We start from the raw sequence: 15,959 nt of genomic DNA on the forward strand, positions 1-15,959 counted from the left end.
ACATCTGAGATTTGAATTCAGGCACTTAACACTATGGTCTTAGGACTATCCTCCACGGACAAAATCTGGGCTATCGAACTGAAAGAATGCTGGAGCTATTTCTGTTTAAACATGCAAAAGATTGTCAGGGCTATCATATATTAAACTAAGGAAGTTATATCTAAGAACTCCTTTCCATTGCTTCAAATAGTAAGTTACTGCTTTCCATAGTCCTGATATCATATGTATTATAACATGGTGAATAAACTCTAAAAACACAGTTGAGTAAACCTTACCTCTGACATAAGTTTTATGCTGTAAGGATTTGAACCTTAATTGTGCATTGTCACTACACGCACATTTTGTTCCATTTTTATAATAGAATGAAAATTAATTGAGACAATGTAAATTATCTTGAGGCACTGTATGCAATCAGAGCTCTAAAAGAAAGCTTTTCCCCCCAGATCTTCAAATAAGCAATATTATTTTTAAACGAAGAAGTAGTCAGGAAATTGCAAGTCATTTGCAGACTTACTGCTTTTGAAAGTTGTGGGTCACTGAAAAGGTGAAATCATGAGAAAGCTTATGCAGTTTGACCTTTTAGGATTAAAAAAAATTGTTAAAACATTATACTCACATTCCATCAATTTAAGGATTCTCAAGGAACGTGTTCCCTCCCCTTGGTCCTCAGATGTGGCTGACTAACTCTATTGACAGATTCAGCATATGTTCAGGGCTCTGACACAGCAAAGGTTTTAAAAAAAATTTAATATTTCCAAAAAAGCATTAAAATGGTCACCATGGGGGAAAATTAGAACTCTCTTGGACTCCCATACATTTATTTTGTAATTTATTTGTTTGAAGTTTGAATTTCCATTGAGCAGGGCATAATCACCTTTCCAGTGAGTAGGGCCTCCAAAGGTCTTATCCAGATCTGTTCTTTTAATACTTTACTTATTTATATATTTTATTGAAGTATACCTGATTTATAATATTATTTTGAGGTGTACAACATAGTGATTCAATATTTTTATAGATTATATTCCTTTTTAAATTATTACAAAATAATAGCTATATTTCCCTGTGCCGTACCATATATCCTTGTTGCTTATTTATTTTGTACATAGTAGTTTGTATCTCTTAACCCTGTACCCCTATCTCACCCCTCGCCCTTTCTCTTTCCCCACTGGTAGCCACAACTTTGTTCTCTATAACTTCAAGTCTATTTCTGTTTTGTTATATGGATTGGTTTGTTTCACTTTTTATTTTCCACATATAAGTGATAACATACAGTATTTGTCTTCATCTGACTTATTTCACTAAGCATAATACCCTCTAGGTCCATCCATGTTGTTGCAAATGGCAGAATTTCATTCTTTTTTATGGCTGAGTAATATTCCATTAGATCTTCCTTATCCATTCATCTGTTGTTGGATACTTAGGTTGCTTCCATATTTCTGTTATTGTAAATAATTCTGTTGTGAACATTAGGGTACATGTAATTTTTCAAATTAATATTTTTGTTTTCTTCAGACATATATGCAGCAGTAGAATTGTTAGATCATATGGTAGCTCTATTTTTAGTTTTTTGAGGAATCTTTATACTGTTTTCCATAATGGTGCCCCAATTTATATTCCCACTAACAGTGTACTAGGGTTCCCTTTTCTCCACATCCTCACCAACATTTGTTATTTGTGGAATTTTTGATCAAAGCCTTTCTGACATGTGTAAGATGATATCTTCTTATGGTTTTGATTTGCATTTCTCTGATGATTAGCAATGTGGAACATTTTTTCATGTGCCTGTTGGCCACCTGTGTCTTCTTTGGAAAAATATATATTCAGGTCTTCTGCCCATTTTTTAATTATATCATTTGCTTTTTTGATATTGAGTTTTATGAGCTGTTTATATATTTTGGATATTAACCCTGTATCAGTCATATCATTTGCAAATATTTTCTCCCATTCAGTAGGTTGTCTTTTTGTTTTGTTGATGGTTTCCTTTGCTGTGCAAAAGCTTTTAAGTTTAATTAGGCCCCATTTTTAAATTTTTTCTTTTGTTTCTTTTGCCTTAGGAGACAGATCCAAAAAATATAGCTAAGATTTAAGTCAAAAAAGTATTCTGCCTATGTATTCTTCTAGGAACTTTATGGTTTCTGGTCTTTAATCCAATTTGAGTTTATTTTTGTATGTTGTGTGAGAAAATGTTCTAATTTCATTCTTTCACATGGAGCTGTCCAGTTTTCCCAGCACCACTTATTGATGAAACAGTCTTTTCCCACTAATATTCTTGTCTCCTTTTTTGTAGATTAATTGATCGTGTTAGTTTATTTCTGGATTCTCTATTCTGTTCCACTGACCTATGTGTCTACTTTTGTGACAGTACAATGTTCTTTAGATTACTGTAGCTTTGTAGTATAGTCTGAAGTCAGGGAGCATGATACCTCCAGCTTTGTTCTTTGTTCTCAAGATTGCTTTGGCAATTCAGGGTCTTTTGTGGTTCCATATACATTTTAGGATTATTTGTTCAAGTTCTACAAAAAATATGGATATGTTTATAGGGATTGCATTAAATCTGTAGATTTCTCTGGGTAGTATGGACATTTTAACAATATTAATTCTTCCAGTCTAAGAACACAGGATATCTTTCCATATCTTTGAATCATTTTCAAATTCCTTCATCAATGTTTTATAGTTTTCAAAGTATAAGTCTTTCACCTCTTTGGTTAACTTTATTCCCAGATATTTTATAATTTTGATTTGATTGTAAATAGGATTTTCCCCCTAATTTCTATTTCTGATAGTTCTTTATTAGTGTATGGAAAAGTAATGGATATTATAATATATTAATCATGTATCTTGCAAATTTATTGAATTAATTTATTAGTTCTAATGGTTTTTTGACAGAGACTTTAGGGTTTTCTCTATATAGAATCATGTCATCTGCAAATAGTGAGAGTTTACTTCTTACCTTCTGATCTGGATGCCTTTTATTTCTTTTTCTTTTCTGAGCATTGTGGGTAGGACTTCCAATATTATGTTAATTAAATAGAAGGAGTGGGAATGGGCTTTAAGTCTTGTTCCTGATTTTAGGGGAAAAAACGTCTATTCTAAATGATAATCTTGCTGGGTAGAGTATCCTAGGTTGCAGGTTTTTCCCTCTCAGGACTTTGAATATATAATGCAATTGCCTTATGGCCTGAAAAGTTCCTGCAAAAAAATCATCTAATAGTCTTATGGAGGTTGCCTTGTATATGACTCTTCATTTTTCTCTTGCTGCCTTTTAGAATTCTATCATTAACTTTTCTCATTTTAATTACGTTGTGTCTTGGTGTGAGCTATTTCAGTTCATCTTGTTTGGGTCCCTCTGTGCTTCCTGTACCTGGGTATCTTGTTCCTTCTTTAGGTTTGAGAAGTTTCCAGCCATAATTTCACTAAATACATTTCTGACTCTCTTCTTTCTCTCTTCTCCTTCTGGGGACCCTATAATGTGAATGTTCGTACAATTCATGCTGTCCCAGAGGTCCCTTAAATTGCTCTCATTTTTAAAAATTTGCTTTTTTTTTTTGCTCTTCTGATTGGGTGATTTCCATTAGTTTATCTTCCAGATCAATTATGCATTCTTCTGTATCAACTTGTCTGCTGTCTTTTTGTTTTGTCTTTTTGTTTTGTTGGTGGTTTCCTTTGCTGTGCAAAAGGAAAAAAGCTTCTAATGTGTTTCTCATTTCAGTTATTGCATTGTTCAGTTCTGATGGCTTCTTTTTTATATTTTCTAGTTTCTTGTTAAAATTCTCACTGAACTTCCCTATTTCAGTTAACATTCTTATTACTATTCTTTTCCTTAATTCAGTTAGCATCCTTATTACTAATGCTTTGAGCTCTTTATCTGGTAAATTATTTATTTCTGATTTATTAGTTATTTTTCATGGGTTCTTCTTGCTCTTTCAATTGAAACAAATTCCTCTGTTTTCTCATTCTGCTTAACTTTCTCTGTCTCTATAAAATTAGGTGAAACAGTTACCTACTGCAGTCTTGAAGGAGGGCGTCTTTGTGTGGGTGTGTCTGTATATAGTCTGCATGTGCCCAATGACTTTGTTGGTAGAGCTGGATCTGATGTGAACACAAGACATGCCCTTCCCCAGAGTGTGCTGGTAGCTATCACCTTGGAAGGAGGTGGGGCTTGAGATGGAGTGGTTAGGCCAGAGTCACATGTAGTTGGGGCTTCTCCTCTGCTCAGTGGCCTTCACTACCCTATCTGAGGTGCAAGTGGGTCTTAAGTTGCTGGGACATAGGTCCTGAGGGTTAAATCCGAGCTGGCTCCATTCCATTTAAGTGTGTGCTCTACCACCTTCTAGCACGTGCACCCTCACCCTTGAGGGGAGCAGTCCTTGGGCAAGAGGGGCTGGTGTGGGTGGTCCACTTGGGTCTGCACATGGGCTATAGTGTTCCCACCATAGTTGGAACCCCAGGACGCTTCTGATACACTGCCTGTGTAAACACCATCATGGCTGGCCCTGCCCTGCTCAGATGCATCTCAGGGTCTAAGCTGCCTTTGTCCCTCGCAGCTGAGCTCTGCCCTCAGCTGCAGCAGCCCTCGCCCCAATGGGGAGCTGTGTCCTAAGCAACTGGCTTAGGCTGAAGTACGTGCAGGGGTTGTCACGGGAAACTGGCCAGTGACCTGGTGCAGTTTCAATCTGCCCTCTCTGCCCTGCTTCAGGAATAAGCAAGTGTGTGTGTGCTCCTCAGGAGTGGAGTCTAGGCTCCCCACAGCCCTCCTGTTAGTCCCACTGGCCCTCCAACCAGCCAAACAGACTCGTTCCCCATGTCAGACCCCGGGTCTGGGAGTCCAATATGTGGCTGGAACCCTCACTCCCCAGCGAAGATCTCTCCTCTTCTGTGTCCCTTCTTGGGGGTACAAGTCCCAACCTGATTGCTTCTCTTCCCTTCCCACCGGATTCTGTGTGGATCTTTCTTACAACCTTGTTTGTATAGAAGTCTTTCTGCCAGTCTCCAGTTAGGTGCAGTGAGAATTGTTCCATAGGCAGGTGTAATTTTGATGTGTTCTTTGGGGAGGTGAGTTCCGTGTCCTCCTACTCAGATCTGTTCTTATTTTTTTTTATTTAGAGACTGAACACTGACAGTGAGAAAGAAGTGAGAAAGGAAGAACATCCAGACAGGTGATCTGTCAGTCAGTCAACAATATGTGTCTAGTGCCTACTAAGTGACAACTAAATTGACCCAGCTCAAATATTCATGGAAGGTGCAAACTTATTTTCTCTGCCATCCCACTCAGGCTTCTTTAATCTTTCAAATGAATGTTTGAGAGGCTGCTGGCACCACAAAAGCAACTGTAGGCTTCTGTATTTCATCACAGAATTTCTCCATCCTGTCAACCCACTGCTTATTTTGCTGCTCTTTGCTCTGCTCTCTTCTTTGACTACCCTTGTTTTAGCTTCATGTCATTGTTCTTTGCTAATCTCTGCCTTGTTTGGCAGTCCTGCTCTGATTCATTCTCCTTGTTAGATTTCACCATTCTTTCAGCATACAACTTCCAGCATTTGTCCTCAAATCTTTCATTCTATAACCAGGGAAAGTGGGAGGTGACAGAGAGATGTGCACCTCTCTTTGCCTTCTCTCACCAGGGAAAAAGGATTAGACACAAACCCTCTCTGTAAAAACACCCACCAATAGTCCTTCATCCCATCCATTAGTACACTGTTCCCCTTCCTAGCCCATTGTGGTAACAGCCTGTAGAATCTGGAATAATAAGGGCAGGGAAAAAACATTGTACTGACAACCAATGGAGATGCTCTGAAGGGAGCAGAGAATGCCTTACCTCTTCCTGATTACAGTAGTCTCTGTTATTCGAGGCTTCACTCTCCATGGTTTCAGTAATATTTGGTCAACCATGGTCCAATAATATTAAGTGGAAAAGTGCAGAAATAAACAATTTATGTTTTAAATTGTGTGCCCTTCTGAGATGCGTGATGAATCTCCCACTGTTCCTGCTCCATTCTGCCTGAGATGTGAATCCTCCCTTTGTCCAGCCACCCTGCACCTTAGTCACTTAGTAGCCGGCTTGGTTATCAGATCAACCTTCGTGGTATCACAGTGCTTGTGTTCAAGTCACCCTTATTTTACTTAATTTTGACCCCAAAGCACAATGGTAGTGATTCTGGCAATCCAGATATACCAAAGAGAAACCATAAAGTGCTTCCTTTAAGTAAAAAGGTGAAAGTTCTTGACTTAATAAGAAAAGAAAAAAAATAGTATGCTGAGGTTACTAAGGTCCATGGTTAGAATGAATCTTCTATCCATGAAAGTGTGAAGAAGAAAATAGAAATTTGTGCTCGTTTTGTTGTTGCACCTCAAACTGCAAATGTTATGGGCACAGTGTGTGGTAAGTGCTTAGTTAAGATAGAAAAGGCATTAAATTTTTACAGTGAGATATTTTTAGAGTAAATATCAGTACATGTTTATAATTTTCTATTTTATTATTAGTTATTGTTATTAATCTCTTCCTGTGCCTAATTTATAAATTAAACTTTATCACTGTAAAAACATAACATATAAAGGGTTCAGTACTATCCATGGTTTCAGGCATCCACTGGGTGTCTTGAAATATATTCTCCATGGATAAGGGGGGACTACTGTACTATTTCTCCCTCAATTACAAGTTAAAATCTCTATAGGAAGCTCCACTGTTATTTTTATACCTGTATTTTCCTTTGCTCTCCCACTGGCCTGGATCCAGCAGGAAGGCAGTGATACACTTGAAAGATACAGTTAAGTGTTGTTTTCCTCCTGTCGGAATGGATTTTCCTCACACTTGGCAACTGGTAACAAATAAATATTTGGCATTGTCAGCCTGACCATAAATGTAATAAAAGTCAGCAAGCAAATAAATTTGGATGAGCTAAAAATATAGTCTAAATCCTAATGGGTTCACTATAAACAGATAGTTGCCTGAAAGTTGTCACGTTAGGTTTACAAAAAGGGAAATCTTCTTCATCCTGGTGAGGATTTTAGACTTAAAGATTTTTTTTTTTTTTCAGAACTAGAAAATAAGTTGAAAATAGGGCTTAATGTTGTAAAGAATTAAAGATAAATTACTCATCCTTTCTTGGATAATACCCGGTTAGAACCTGAAAGATTCTTACTTCTTCTGAACTTATATGTCAATTAACTCTGTTTTGTTATTGTGTTTCTAATTTTGTTTTTAATAAGAAACATGGTCCAGAAGCATTTTAAGTGACACAATTAATGGTAGATGTGTGCTAGCAGAGTATCAGTATGTGTGGTAAGCAGGAATTGGAGATGGGGGGAATAAGGAAAAAAAGGTGCTTGTAATTAGCACTGTAGACACTAAGCACTCCAAGTCCAGTTGACAGGTTGTATAATTACCCCTGATTTTCCCCATCCCACCCCTATCTGAAAGGGATTTCAAAGAAGGATCAGATATCAGTAATTTTACTTTGGTGTGAATTGAAGTCATTAGGCTCTATTCCTTAGAGTTATCTGCTCTGTCATCCCTCTATATTATTATGAATTTGAGTTTAAAGGGATCCTAGGAGTCCATAACTGGTAATGGATGAGAGAAAGATTAAGGTACCCAGTGTGCCTGAAATCATTCATTTTGCCTACCTCCCTAGGTTCTGAGGGAAGGCAGAGAAAGAGGGAAAGAGCAATAAAATGAAACAGTATGAGAAAAAAATAAAGAAGAGAATTGGAACTGAACCCAGAAGGAAGATAGGAGAGTTTTCTGGAGTGATTTATACAGGTTTAATTTTGGGGAAATAAAAGAGATATTGAAAGGTGTCTCATGCCTCTTCCTTTTCATTTACTCCTTTTTCTATTACTTAGATCTCAACTTTTTTGTAAAAGGATTTAAAGCAGTTTAAAAATAAAAAGTATGCATGCATTGAAACCCAAAAAGCAGAAATAAAATAGGAAGATCTCTCCCCTCCCCACGCAAACATACTCCTCTTTCCATCCCCTCATCACTTGCACTGGCTTTAGCATGGGATAGCAGCATATACATATTATGCCATACACAGCATTATTTCCTAGACTTCTCAAAATATGTTGTGCAATGTGTAGAACATATTTTTGTAAAAAATAGTGCTAAAAAGAAAAAAAAAAAAGACCAAAGGAAACAAGCCAAACTAGCCAAAGTAAAGTTTTATCCTCTATGCTTTGCCAAATATATCTCTCCTAGAAACAACTTACATAATGTTTAAAATTTATTAAGATAATGGATACAAGATATTTAGCAACCTGTGAAACATCATTAGCCTGGAAAGCACTAATGTAGGTAAAACACTGAGCAGTAAATGTTAAAGAGAACCAGGATTAAGTAAAATAAAGTCAACGTCAGCCATTGCTTACACTAGACATGAGGTCAAAGTTGCTGGTCATCATAACAGTTTTGAAAAATACTGACAGTGATCGTTAGAATTTTAAAAAATGTTAGGTTTATGTCTCATCTTTCTCTTGATCATAAATTTACCTTGTTATCAGTGGTGTTAGAAATCGCCTTAAACACATCATAAATACTTAAAATTCTGGGCAACAGACACAGGTAAAAAAAATGTTATTTTGAAAAGATTTATTGAAAAATAACCATACTTATAAATATTTAAATTAATGTCTCTTTTTCACTCAAGGAAAATGATGTATTAACTAAATTTGAAAAAAATTTCAAGATTTTATATAACTGAAAATATTATTTAAATTTTTTCTAAATATTTAATTTAATATGTCTAAATTAAGAACGTTATTTTTCAGCCTTCTCCACATTTCTGCATCATAATAAAATTGCGTTCAAGTACCATTCCTACAGGAGAATTTTTCATTTTGACTACTCTATGAACTATTTGGTTCATTAAAATATGGTGCCATTAACAAAAAATAAGTTACATGATTAGTTATTAGAGCTCTAAAATTATTTGATACTATTGTCAATGACTTCATTTGATTAATTCATTTATTTCATATTTATAGTATGCCTATCAGGGGTTACTATGCTAAACATGAAAGGTATAAATATAAAAAGATATAACAATAACTGGAGAAGGACTTACATTTCTAAGGGAAGAAATATATGTAAATGTATACAAAATGCAATATGAAAATTACTATAGAAAGGATTATGTGCAGGATGTTCTCTAAGTTATTTTCCTACATAGTAAAATATGAATCAAGAAGAGATTTGGACATTTCACTCAAAGTGAAATATGTTATTGCTGATGAGCTCTATGGTTAGATATGCTATGTTGTCCAATACAGTAGTTTTTAGGCAAATGTAGTTATTTAAATTAATCAATTAAAGTTAAGCAAAATTTAAAATTCAGTTTCTCAGGTAGATACATAAGCCACATTTTAAAGCATTCAAGAGCATCATATTTTTTAACACAAAAATCTTATCAAAGTTTGTGTTTAAATGATGTTTTATAATTGTTTTTCCCCAAAAGGCAATGATCTTTTTGGAAAATAGTTGTGTTCCAAATTAAAATTGTAAAAACATCAAGCTATGTATCAAAGACAAGTTTCTAGTTGTCAAGTAGAGTGTTGTGCACTATTTCCTAATGAAGTCATAGCAAGCGAGTTAATTTATTTTCAGTAGTGGCTTGTTCATTATTGCATTATTAATACTTATCAAAGTACCTGATGAAAACTGAACAAAGTTTTATTAAATGCTAAATGGATAAATGGATACATTGAAAGAATAAATAAATGAACACATTTTTTTTCTTCTTTGAGGGCCAGTCAAATGCACAGAATCAGGAAGTCATCTACTGGTAAAGAGATCAGTTACGCCACCTACGACTTTTGTTTTCCACCCACAATTTCCAGGGAAGTAATAGAATATTTGGAATATAAAATATCAAGAAACCTTAAAGATAGTTTGAATGAGCCTTAAAGAAAATGCAGTTCAACTTTTCTTCCTCCTGCCCCCGTGCCCCCTTTCTTTCTCTCTCTCTTTCTTTCTTTCTTTCTTTCTTTCTTTCTTTCTTTCTTTCTTTCTTTCTTTCTTTCTTTCTTTCTTTCTTTCTTTCTTTCTTTCTCTCTCTTTCTTTTTCTTTCTTTCTCTCTTTCTCTCTTTCTTTCTTTCTTTCTTTCTTTCTTTCTTTCTTTCTTTCTTTCTTTCTTTCTTTCTCTCGCTCTCTCTCCCTCCCTCTCTCCCTCTCTTCTTCCCTTCCACCCTCCCTCCCTTCCTTCATTCCTTCCTTCCTCTCTTCAGGTGTGGACTAAAATATAAACAGGTTCACACAGCTCATCAACAGCAGACCAGGACTAGAACACAGGTTTTATATCAGAGGAAATAAAGTATTATTCCTTTTATTGATTGCAATTCAACATTTAAAAACACTACTTAAAGTTATAATAGAGTGAAGCTCTTGTATCTTAAGATATCACTGTATCACTATAGTGATTACAATTTCAGAAATAATTGAGTGGATCAATGAAATAATTTATTCCAAAATAAGAATTTATGAGGCATCAGAAAGTCATGTTCCACTCAAGTTCATAGAGAAATTCAGGGTCATATTAAGTCAGCTACTTAGAACAGGAAAAATGTTTAGATGAGCAGTTCATGATCACAGTAGAGGATTAGAGAAAAGTACTAAAATGTACCATACTATCTTATTTCTTTACACTTCACTTTGTGCATTATATTTAAAAATTCTGATCTTTAATGTTGATGTGCGTTCTTTTAATTAGTCATGATATGAAAATATGGATGACTCTTAGCCAACTATATTTATGACAGAAGTTAATCATACTTTCGTAACTGAGGTTCACACCTCAGTTGGTGATGGTGATACATAATTTTAAACACTGTATCTAAGAGGAGATAAATTGGGCTTGTGATCCTAAATTCATAAAATGAGCACAATAGTTTCAAAGGGGGAAAATTATCCTTGTCCTTTGCAAGTACTTAAATAAGACCCAGAATATTGAGAAAAATGGTAGTATCATGGCAGAGTGAGCCATCTGAACATAAGAAACGACCATTTTCCTGACATGGTATTTTTCATTCATGCAATTACCACTTGGAATAAAGGTGTATACTTTGTGATTTTTTAAAAATTTATTTATTTGTCTGCATCGGGTCTTAGCTACGGCACACAGGATCTTCGTTGAGGCAGGCAGGATCTTTTTTGTGACGTGGGCTCTTCATTGTGGCGTGTGGGCTTCTCTCTAGTTGTGGCATGTGGGTTTTCTCTTCTCTAGTTGTGGTGTGTGGGCTCCAGAGAGCATGGGCTCTGTAGTTTGCAGCACGTGGGCTCTCTAGTTGAAGCGTGGGAGCTCAGTAGTTGTGGCACGTGGGCTTAGTTGCCCCGCGGCAGATGGGATCTTAGTTCCCCGACCAAGGATCAACCTGCGTCCCCTGCATTGGAAGGTGGATTCTTTATCACTGGACCACCAGGGAAGTCCCTAAAGGTGTATACTTTGAAGTTGGGTTGAATTACTATAATAGAAGGCAATTCAAAGGACTAGCTATTCATCCCAAAGTAAGTATTGGAGAGAACTAAAAAATACTAGAGAGTGACTTACATCAACTGGTTAAAAGTAACCAGTTAAATTCTAGGGTGATGAGAGGAAAAAGTAGGCTTTTTGTGCAGCAAGTTAATAGGTAGGTTAAAAGTTACAGGATGCCTTATTAGAAGAAATAGTTCTGGTACCATGATGAGTTTAAGCCTTTGAGGCAGAAATTTAACCAGGAGAAAGAATCTTCAAATAACCAAGTATTGTCTGCTTATACTAGAGAGATCCCATGGTAAAAAGTATCGGGAGGTGGCCCAAGTTTGGATCATCTGACTTGTTATGCAGGAGTGAGGATCCTAAAAAGTACAAACTGGTGCAAAAGCAAAGCATCAATTTTAATCCCTGTTTGGTGGGGAGGCTGTTGCATGAATGCCTAGAATCCCCTCCTTGCCAGAGACTGGTTTGCACAAGGGCAGAGGAAAGAAGTGAGACAGGTCCCACTGGTATTTCAATGAGACCAAGATGCCATAAGATAAGGATCTTCTGCCCAAAGTGGCAAACTGAGCTGTGTCATAACAAGCCACAGGAAGAACCATCTCATCCATATTCCAGTACATATTTCTTGACATTATGATTCAATTTTTTAAACACTTAAAATCAATTTTATTGAAGTGGAATTTTTTTTTTTTTTTTTGCAATTGACACTCATATTTTATAATTGATGAACCTACATTGGTACATTATTACCCAAAGTCTTAGTTTACACTAGGGTTCATCCTTGGTTTCATACATTCTATGGGTTTGGACAAATGTATAGTGACATGCATCCACCATTATAATATCACACAGAACTGTCTCACCGCTCTAAAAATCCTCTGTGCTCCACCTATTGATCCCTTCTTCCCCTTCACTCCTGGAAACCACTGATCTTTTTACATCTCATAGTTTGTTCTTTTCCAGAATGTCATATGGTTGGAATCATACAGTATGTATCCTTTTGAGAATGACTTCTTTCACTTAGTTATATGCATTTAAGTTTCCTCCATGTCTTTTTATGTCTTGATAGCTCATTTCTTTTCAGTTCTGAATTGTCTAAATGTCTAAATGTATCACAGTTTAATCATCCCTTCACCTACATCTTCGTTGCTTCTAAGTTTCGGCTATTATGAATAAAGCTATTATAAACATCTGTGTGAAGGTTTCTGTGTGGTTTGGGTGAAAATACCAAGGAGCATGATTGCTGGATCATATAGTAATAGTAAATCTAGTTTTGAAAGGAACCGCCAAATTGTCTTACAAAGTGGCTGTACCATTCTGCATTCCCCCAACAATGAATGAAGCTTCCTGTTACTCCACATCCTAACCACCATTTGATGTTGTCAGTGTTCTAATTTTTTTCCATTCTAATAGACATGTAGTAGTATCTCATTGTTGTTTTAATTTGCATTATGATTCAATTTTCAGTGTCCTCTTGCTTAAGAATATTTCCAAAAGTTAGAAGTGAGCAGAGTGATAATTTCTCTAATCTGTAATACATTCTCTAGGATGCTTTGGATTGTCAGCTATTGGAAAATGATGCCATGAGATATAGATAGGCTCCCAAATTTCAAAATGAGAATTAGAGTATGCTACAACCATGAAGAAAATACACTGATGATATTAAATTTTCTGAGCTTGTTTCCAAATGGTAAATTTACCAAGAATGCCAATATAAGCAACGGACTATCATTGATGTGAAATCTTATATGACTTACATTTCCATCTAATTAAATATGTAAATATAAATGAGAAATATGAATTCATTTAATGAGTTTTTGTCTCAGTAAAGGATTCTGAATATTTGGATTTTGAAGATAATTATATCTTCAAATGATTTATTTTGTTTGTTTATTGTTTTTATATTTATTGTTTTACTCATTTCACAGGTAGACTTTTATTAAAGCACATTCTTGAAATGTTGCCTGTTTGAACTTTTACTATAACTTCTTGTCTGCTCCTAAATCTTACACTTTAAGGAAAAAGAACTGAAAACAAAACCCCACAGGTGATTCCCTGATGTTTATTTTGAAACATAAATGTTGCTATGATTCTGGTCACTAAATAAAAAGCAGAACTGAACAAAAATTGGAATTCCTTAAGTTATGTCTTCAACCAAAAGTCAAAGTATTTCAACATTGTACAGAATTGTATGGATTGCCAATAATTTAGTGTTAGTTATCCACCTTGTTTCTCCAACACATGGATCATACCACTTATTAATCTTTACAGACTGATAGGTAAAGATAAAGTGAAAGGTTGCCAGCAAGCAGAAGCCTTACCACCAAATCTTTATTCTCATTATCATGACCCTTCAATTACTCATTTAACATTTTATATTTCAAACTCAATGTTATGCCTCAACCTGATACTATTTTAAAATCTTCCAAATCATGAAATAATTTGCATTTGAGGTAAAGGACATACATATTTTATGACTGCACCTGAAATATCAACATGGAAATTTAAAAAAAATATCTATTTTAATTTCAACTAAAGAGCATGGTTTGCTCAAGTAACCTTGTGAATTTAAAGCTCATTTAATTAAAAATTTTTCCCCAGAGTCAAGATAAAAATACTGAGAATACACATTGACCATTTTCTGATTTTAGCTACATTAGGGATCAAAATATTTTGCTCACACAAGTGATACAAAGTCATTTCAGATAGAAAATTAGAGTTTTACTTATGTAGATGTGGAATTGCGACTTACCCCTGTCTGTGTCATACAGGAAGACAAAACAATTCCATTCATAGTGATCCAGCAGACTCAAGAGTGCTCCTCGTAAGGAAGGCCTTAGCTGCAGCACAAACTGGCTCTCCCCCTCAGTAGGGAAACTTGGTGTGATGAGGGAGATGTGTAAGGCGCTGCAGAATGAGGTCAAGGTATGTACTGACCTCTTATCATAGAGTCCAAAAATGGCAAATACTCCTCTAGAATACTGGGAACAGACTGAAACAAAAGAAAAAAAAAAAAAAAAGTAAACTATTAGCACACTCTAAAATTGTTGATTCCACATCTACAGTTTATGAAACAAACAAAATCTCTGAGTCATTGATATGTCAGGAATATAATATAAGGAAAGTGTAAAACTGAAGTGTGCAATTACTTGTATAATCAATTAGTGAAATGTTAAGCTTGTACTCAAAGACCTGCAGTAAATGAGATAACAAGGGGTTTTCTCAAGAAGCCAATTTGAATTAAGAAAAATTTGACTAAAATGAAGTAATATATAACATTCCATGATAATGTGACAAATCCTATGCTAGAGACTTTTAAGTGTGACAATATGAAGCCTAGGGTGTTGGATAATCTAGAGGTATTTATCTTAGGAGTAGTTCCTTGTGAAACAAAGAAATTAGATTTTTCTTTGTTAAAGCTCTTATAGGCTCCTGAAAAAAATTAACTGTCCTGATAACATTTATATCTATATTCTATATCTGGGTTTTAGGAAATTATGAAGCGTAATTAAATAAGATAAATTAATAAAATCTGGAGGTATTTCTTTTGTTCTTTTTTATTGTGCCTCTTGAAACTGGAGATAGAGTCTAAGAAATTTAATTAAATCAGAAGAGGGTAACAATTAACAGAAAATAAATTGCTACTGGTTTTCTTTAGATGATGTGCTGTAAGAGATACACACATGTTCTGGAAAAACTAAAGCCCAATTAAGGGACCAGAGTTTACATTCATTTAAAAAAAAAGACTAAGATAGAATTGACATTAAGATATAGGGGGAGCTTACCCGGCTCTTTGGTGGGGCTAATGGCAGACACTGGGAGGGCTCACACCAAGTAGTACTTCCCAGAACTTCTGCTGCCAGTGTCCTTGTCCCCACAGTGAGCCACAGTCACCCCCCGTCTGCAGGAGATCCTCAAACACTAGCAGCCATGTGGCTGACAGAGTCTTGGTTCCCCAGCTGGATGTCAGGCCTGAGCCCCTTAGGTGGGAAAGCCAAGTTCAAAACATTGGTTCACCAGAGACCTCCAGGCCCCACGTAATATCAACTGGTGAAAACACTCTGAGAGATCTCCATATCAACACTAAGACCCATCTCTACTCAACGACCAGCAAGCTACACTGCTGGACAACCCATGCCAAACAACTAGCAAGACAGGAACACAACCCCAACCATTAGCAGAGAGGCTGCCTAAAATCATAATAAATTCACAGACACACCAAAGTACAGCACCGGACACGGTACTGCCCACCAGAAGAAAAGATCCAGCCTCATCCACCAGAACACAGGCACCAGTCCCCTCTACCAGGAGCCTACACAACCCACTGAACCAACCTTAGCCACTGGGGGTAGACACCAAAAACAGTGAGAACTATGAACCCGCAGCCTGCAAAAAGGAGACCCCAAATGCAGTAAGTTAAGCAAAATGAGAAGACAGAGAAATACACAGCAGATGAAGGATCAAGGTAAAAACCCACCAGACCAAACAAA

The 15,959-nt window shown here is 35.9% G+C and overlaps 1 protein-coding gene across 3 annotated transcripts in view; it reads right to left on the reverse strand.

Annotated features, from left to right (window-relative positions):
• Positions 1–15,959, reverse strand: part of GRIA4 (glutamate ionotropic receptor AMPA type subunit 4) — a 526,394-nt gene that overhangs the window by 326,023 nt on the left and 184,412 nt on the right. For all 3 annotated transcript variants that reach the window (XM_068554257.1, XM_068554258.1, XM_068554259.1), the window contains exon 3: positions 14,222–14,461. In XM_068554257.1, the coding sequence (XP_068410358.1) occupies positions 14,222–14,461 (240 nt within the window). The remainder of the gene's footprint in view (positions 1–14,221; positions 14,462–15,959) is intronic.

This window comes from Eschrichtius robustus, chromosome 11 (genome assembly GCF_028021215.1).
Source record: "Eschrichtius robustus isolate mEscRob2 chromosome 11, mEscRob2.pri, whole genome shotgun sequence".
Classification (NCBI taxonomy): domain Eukaryota; kingdom Metazoa; phylum Chordata; class Mammalia; order Artiodactyla; family Eschrichtiidae; genus Eschrichtius; species Eschrichtius robustus.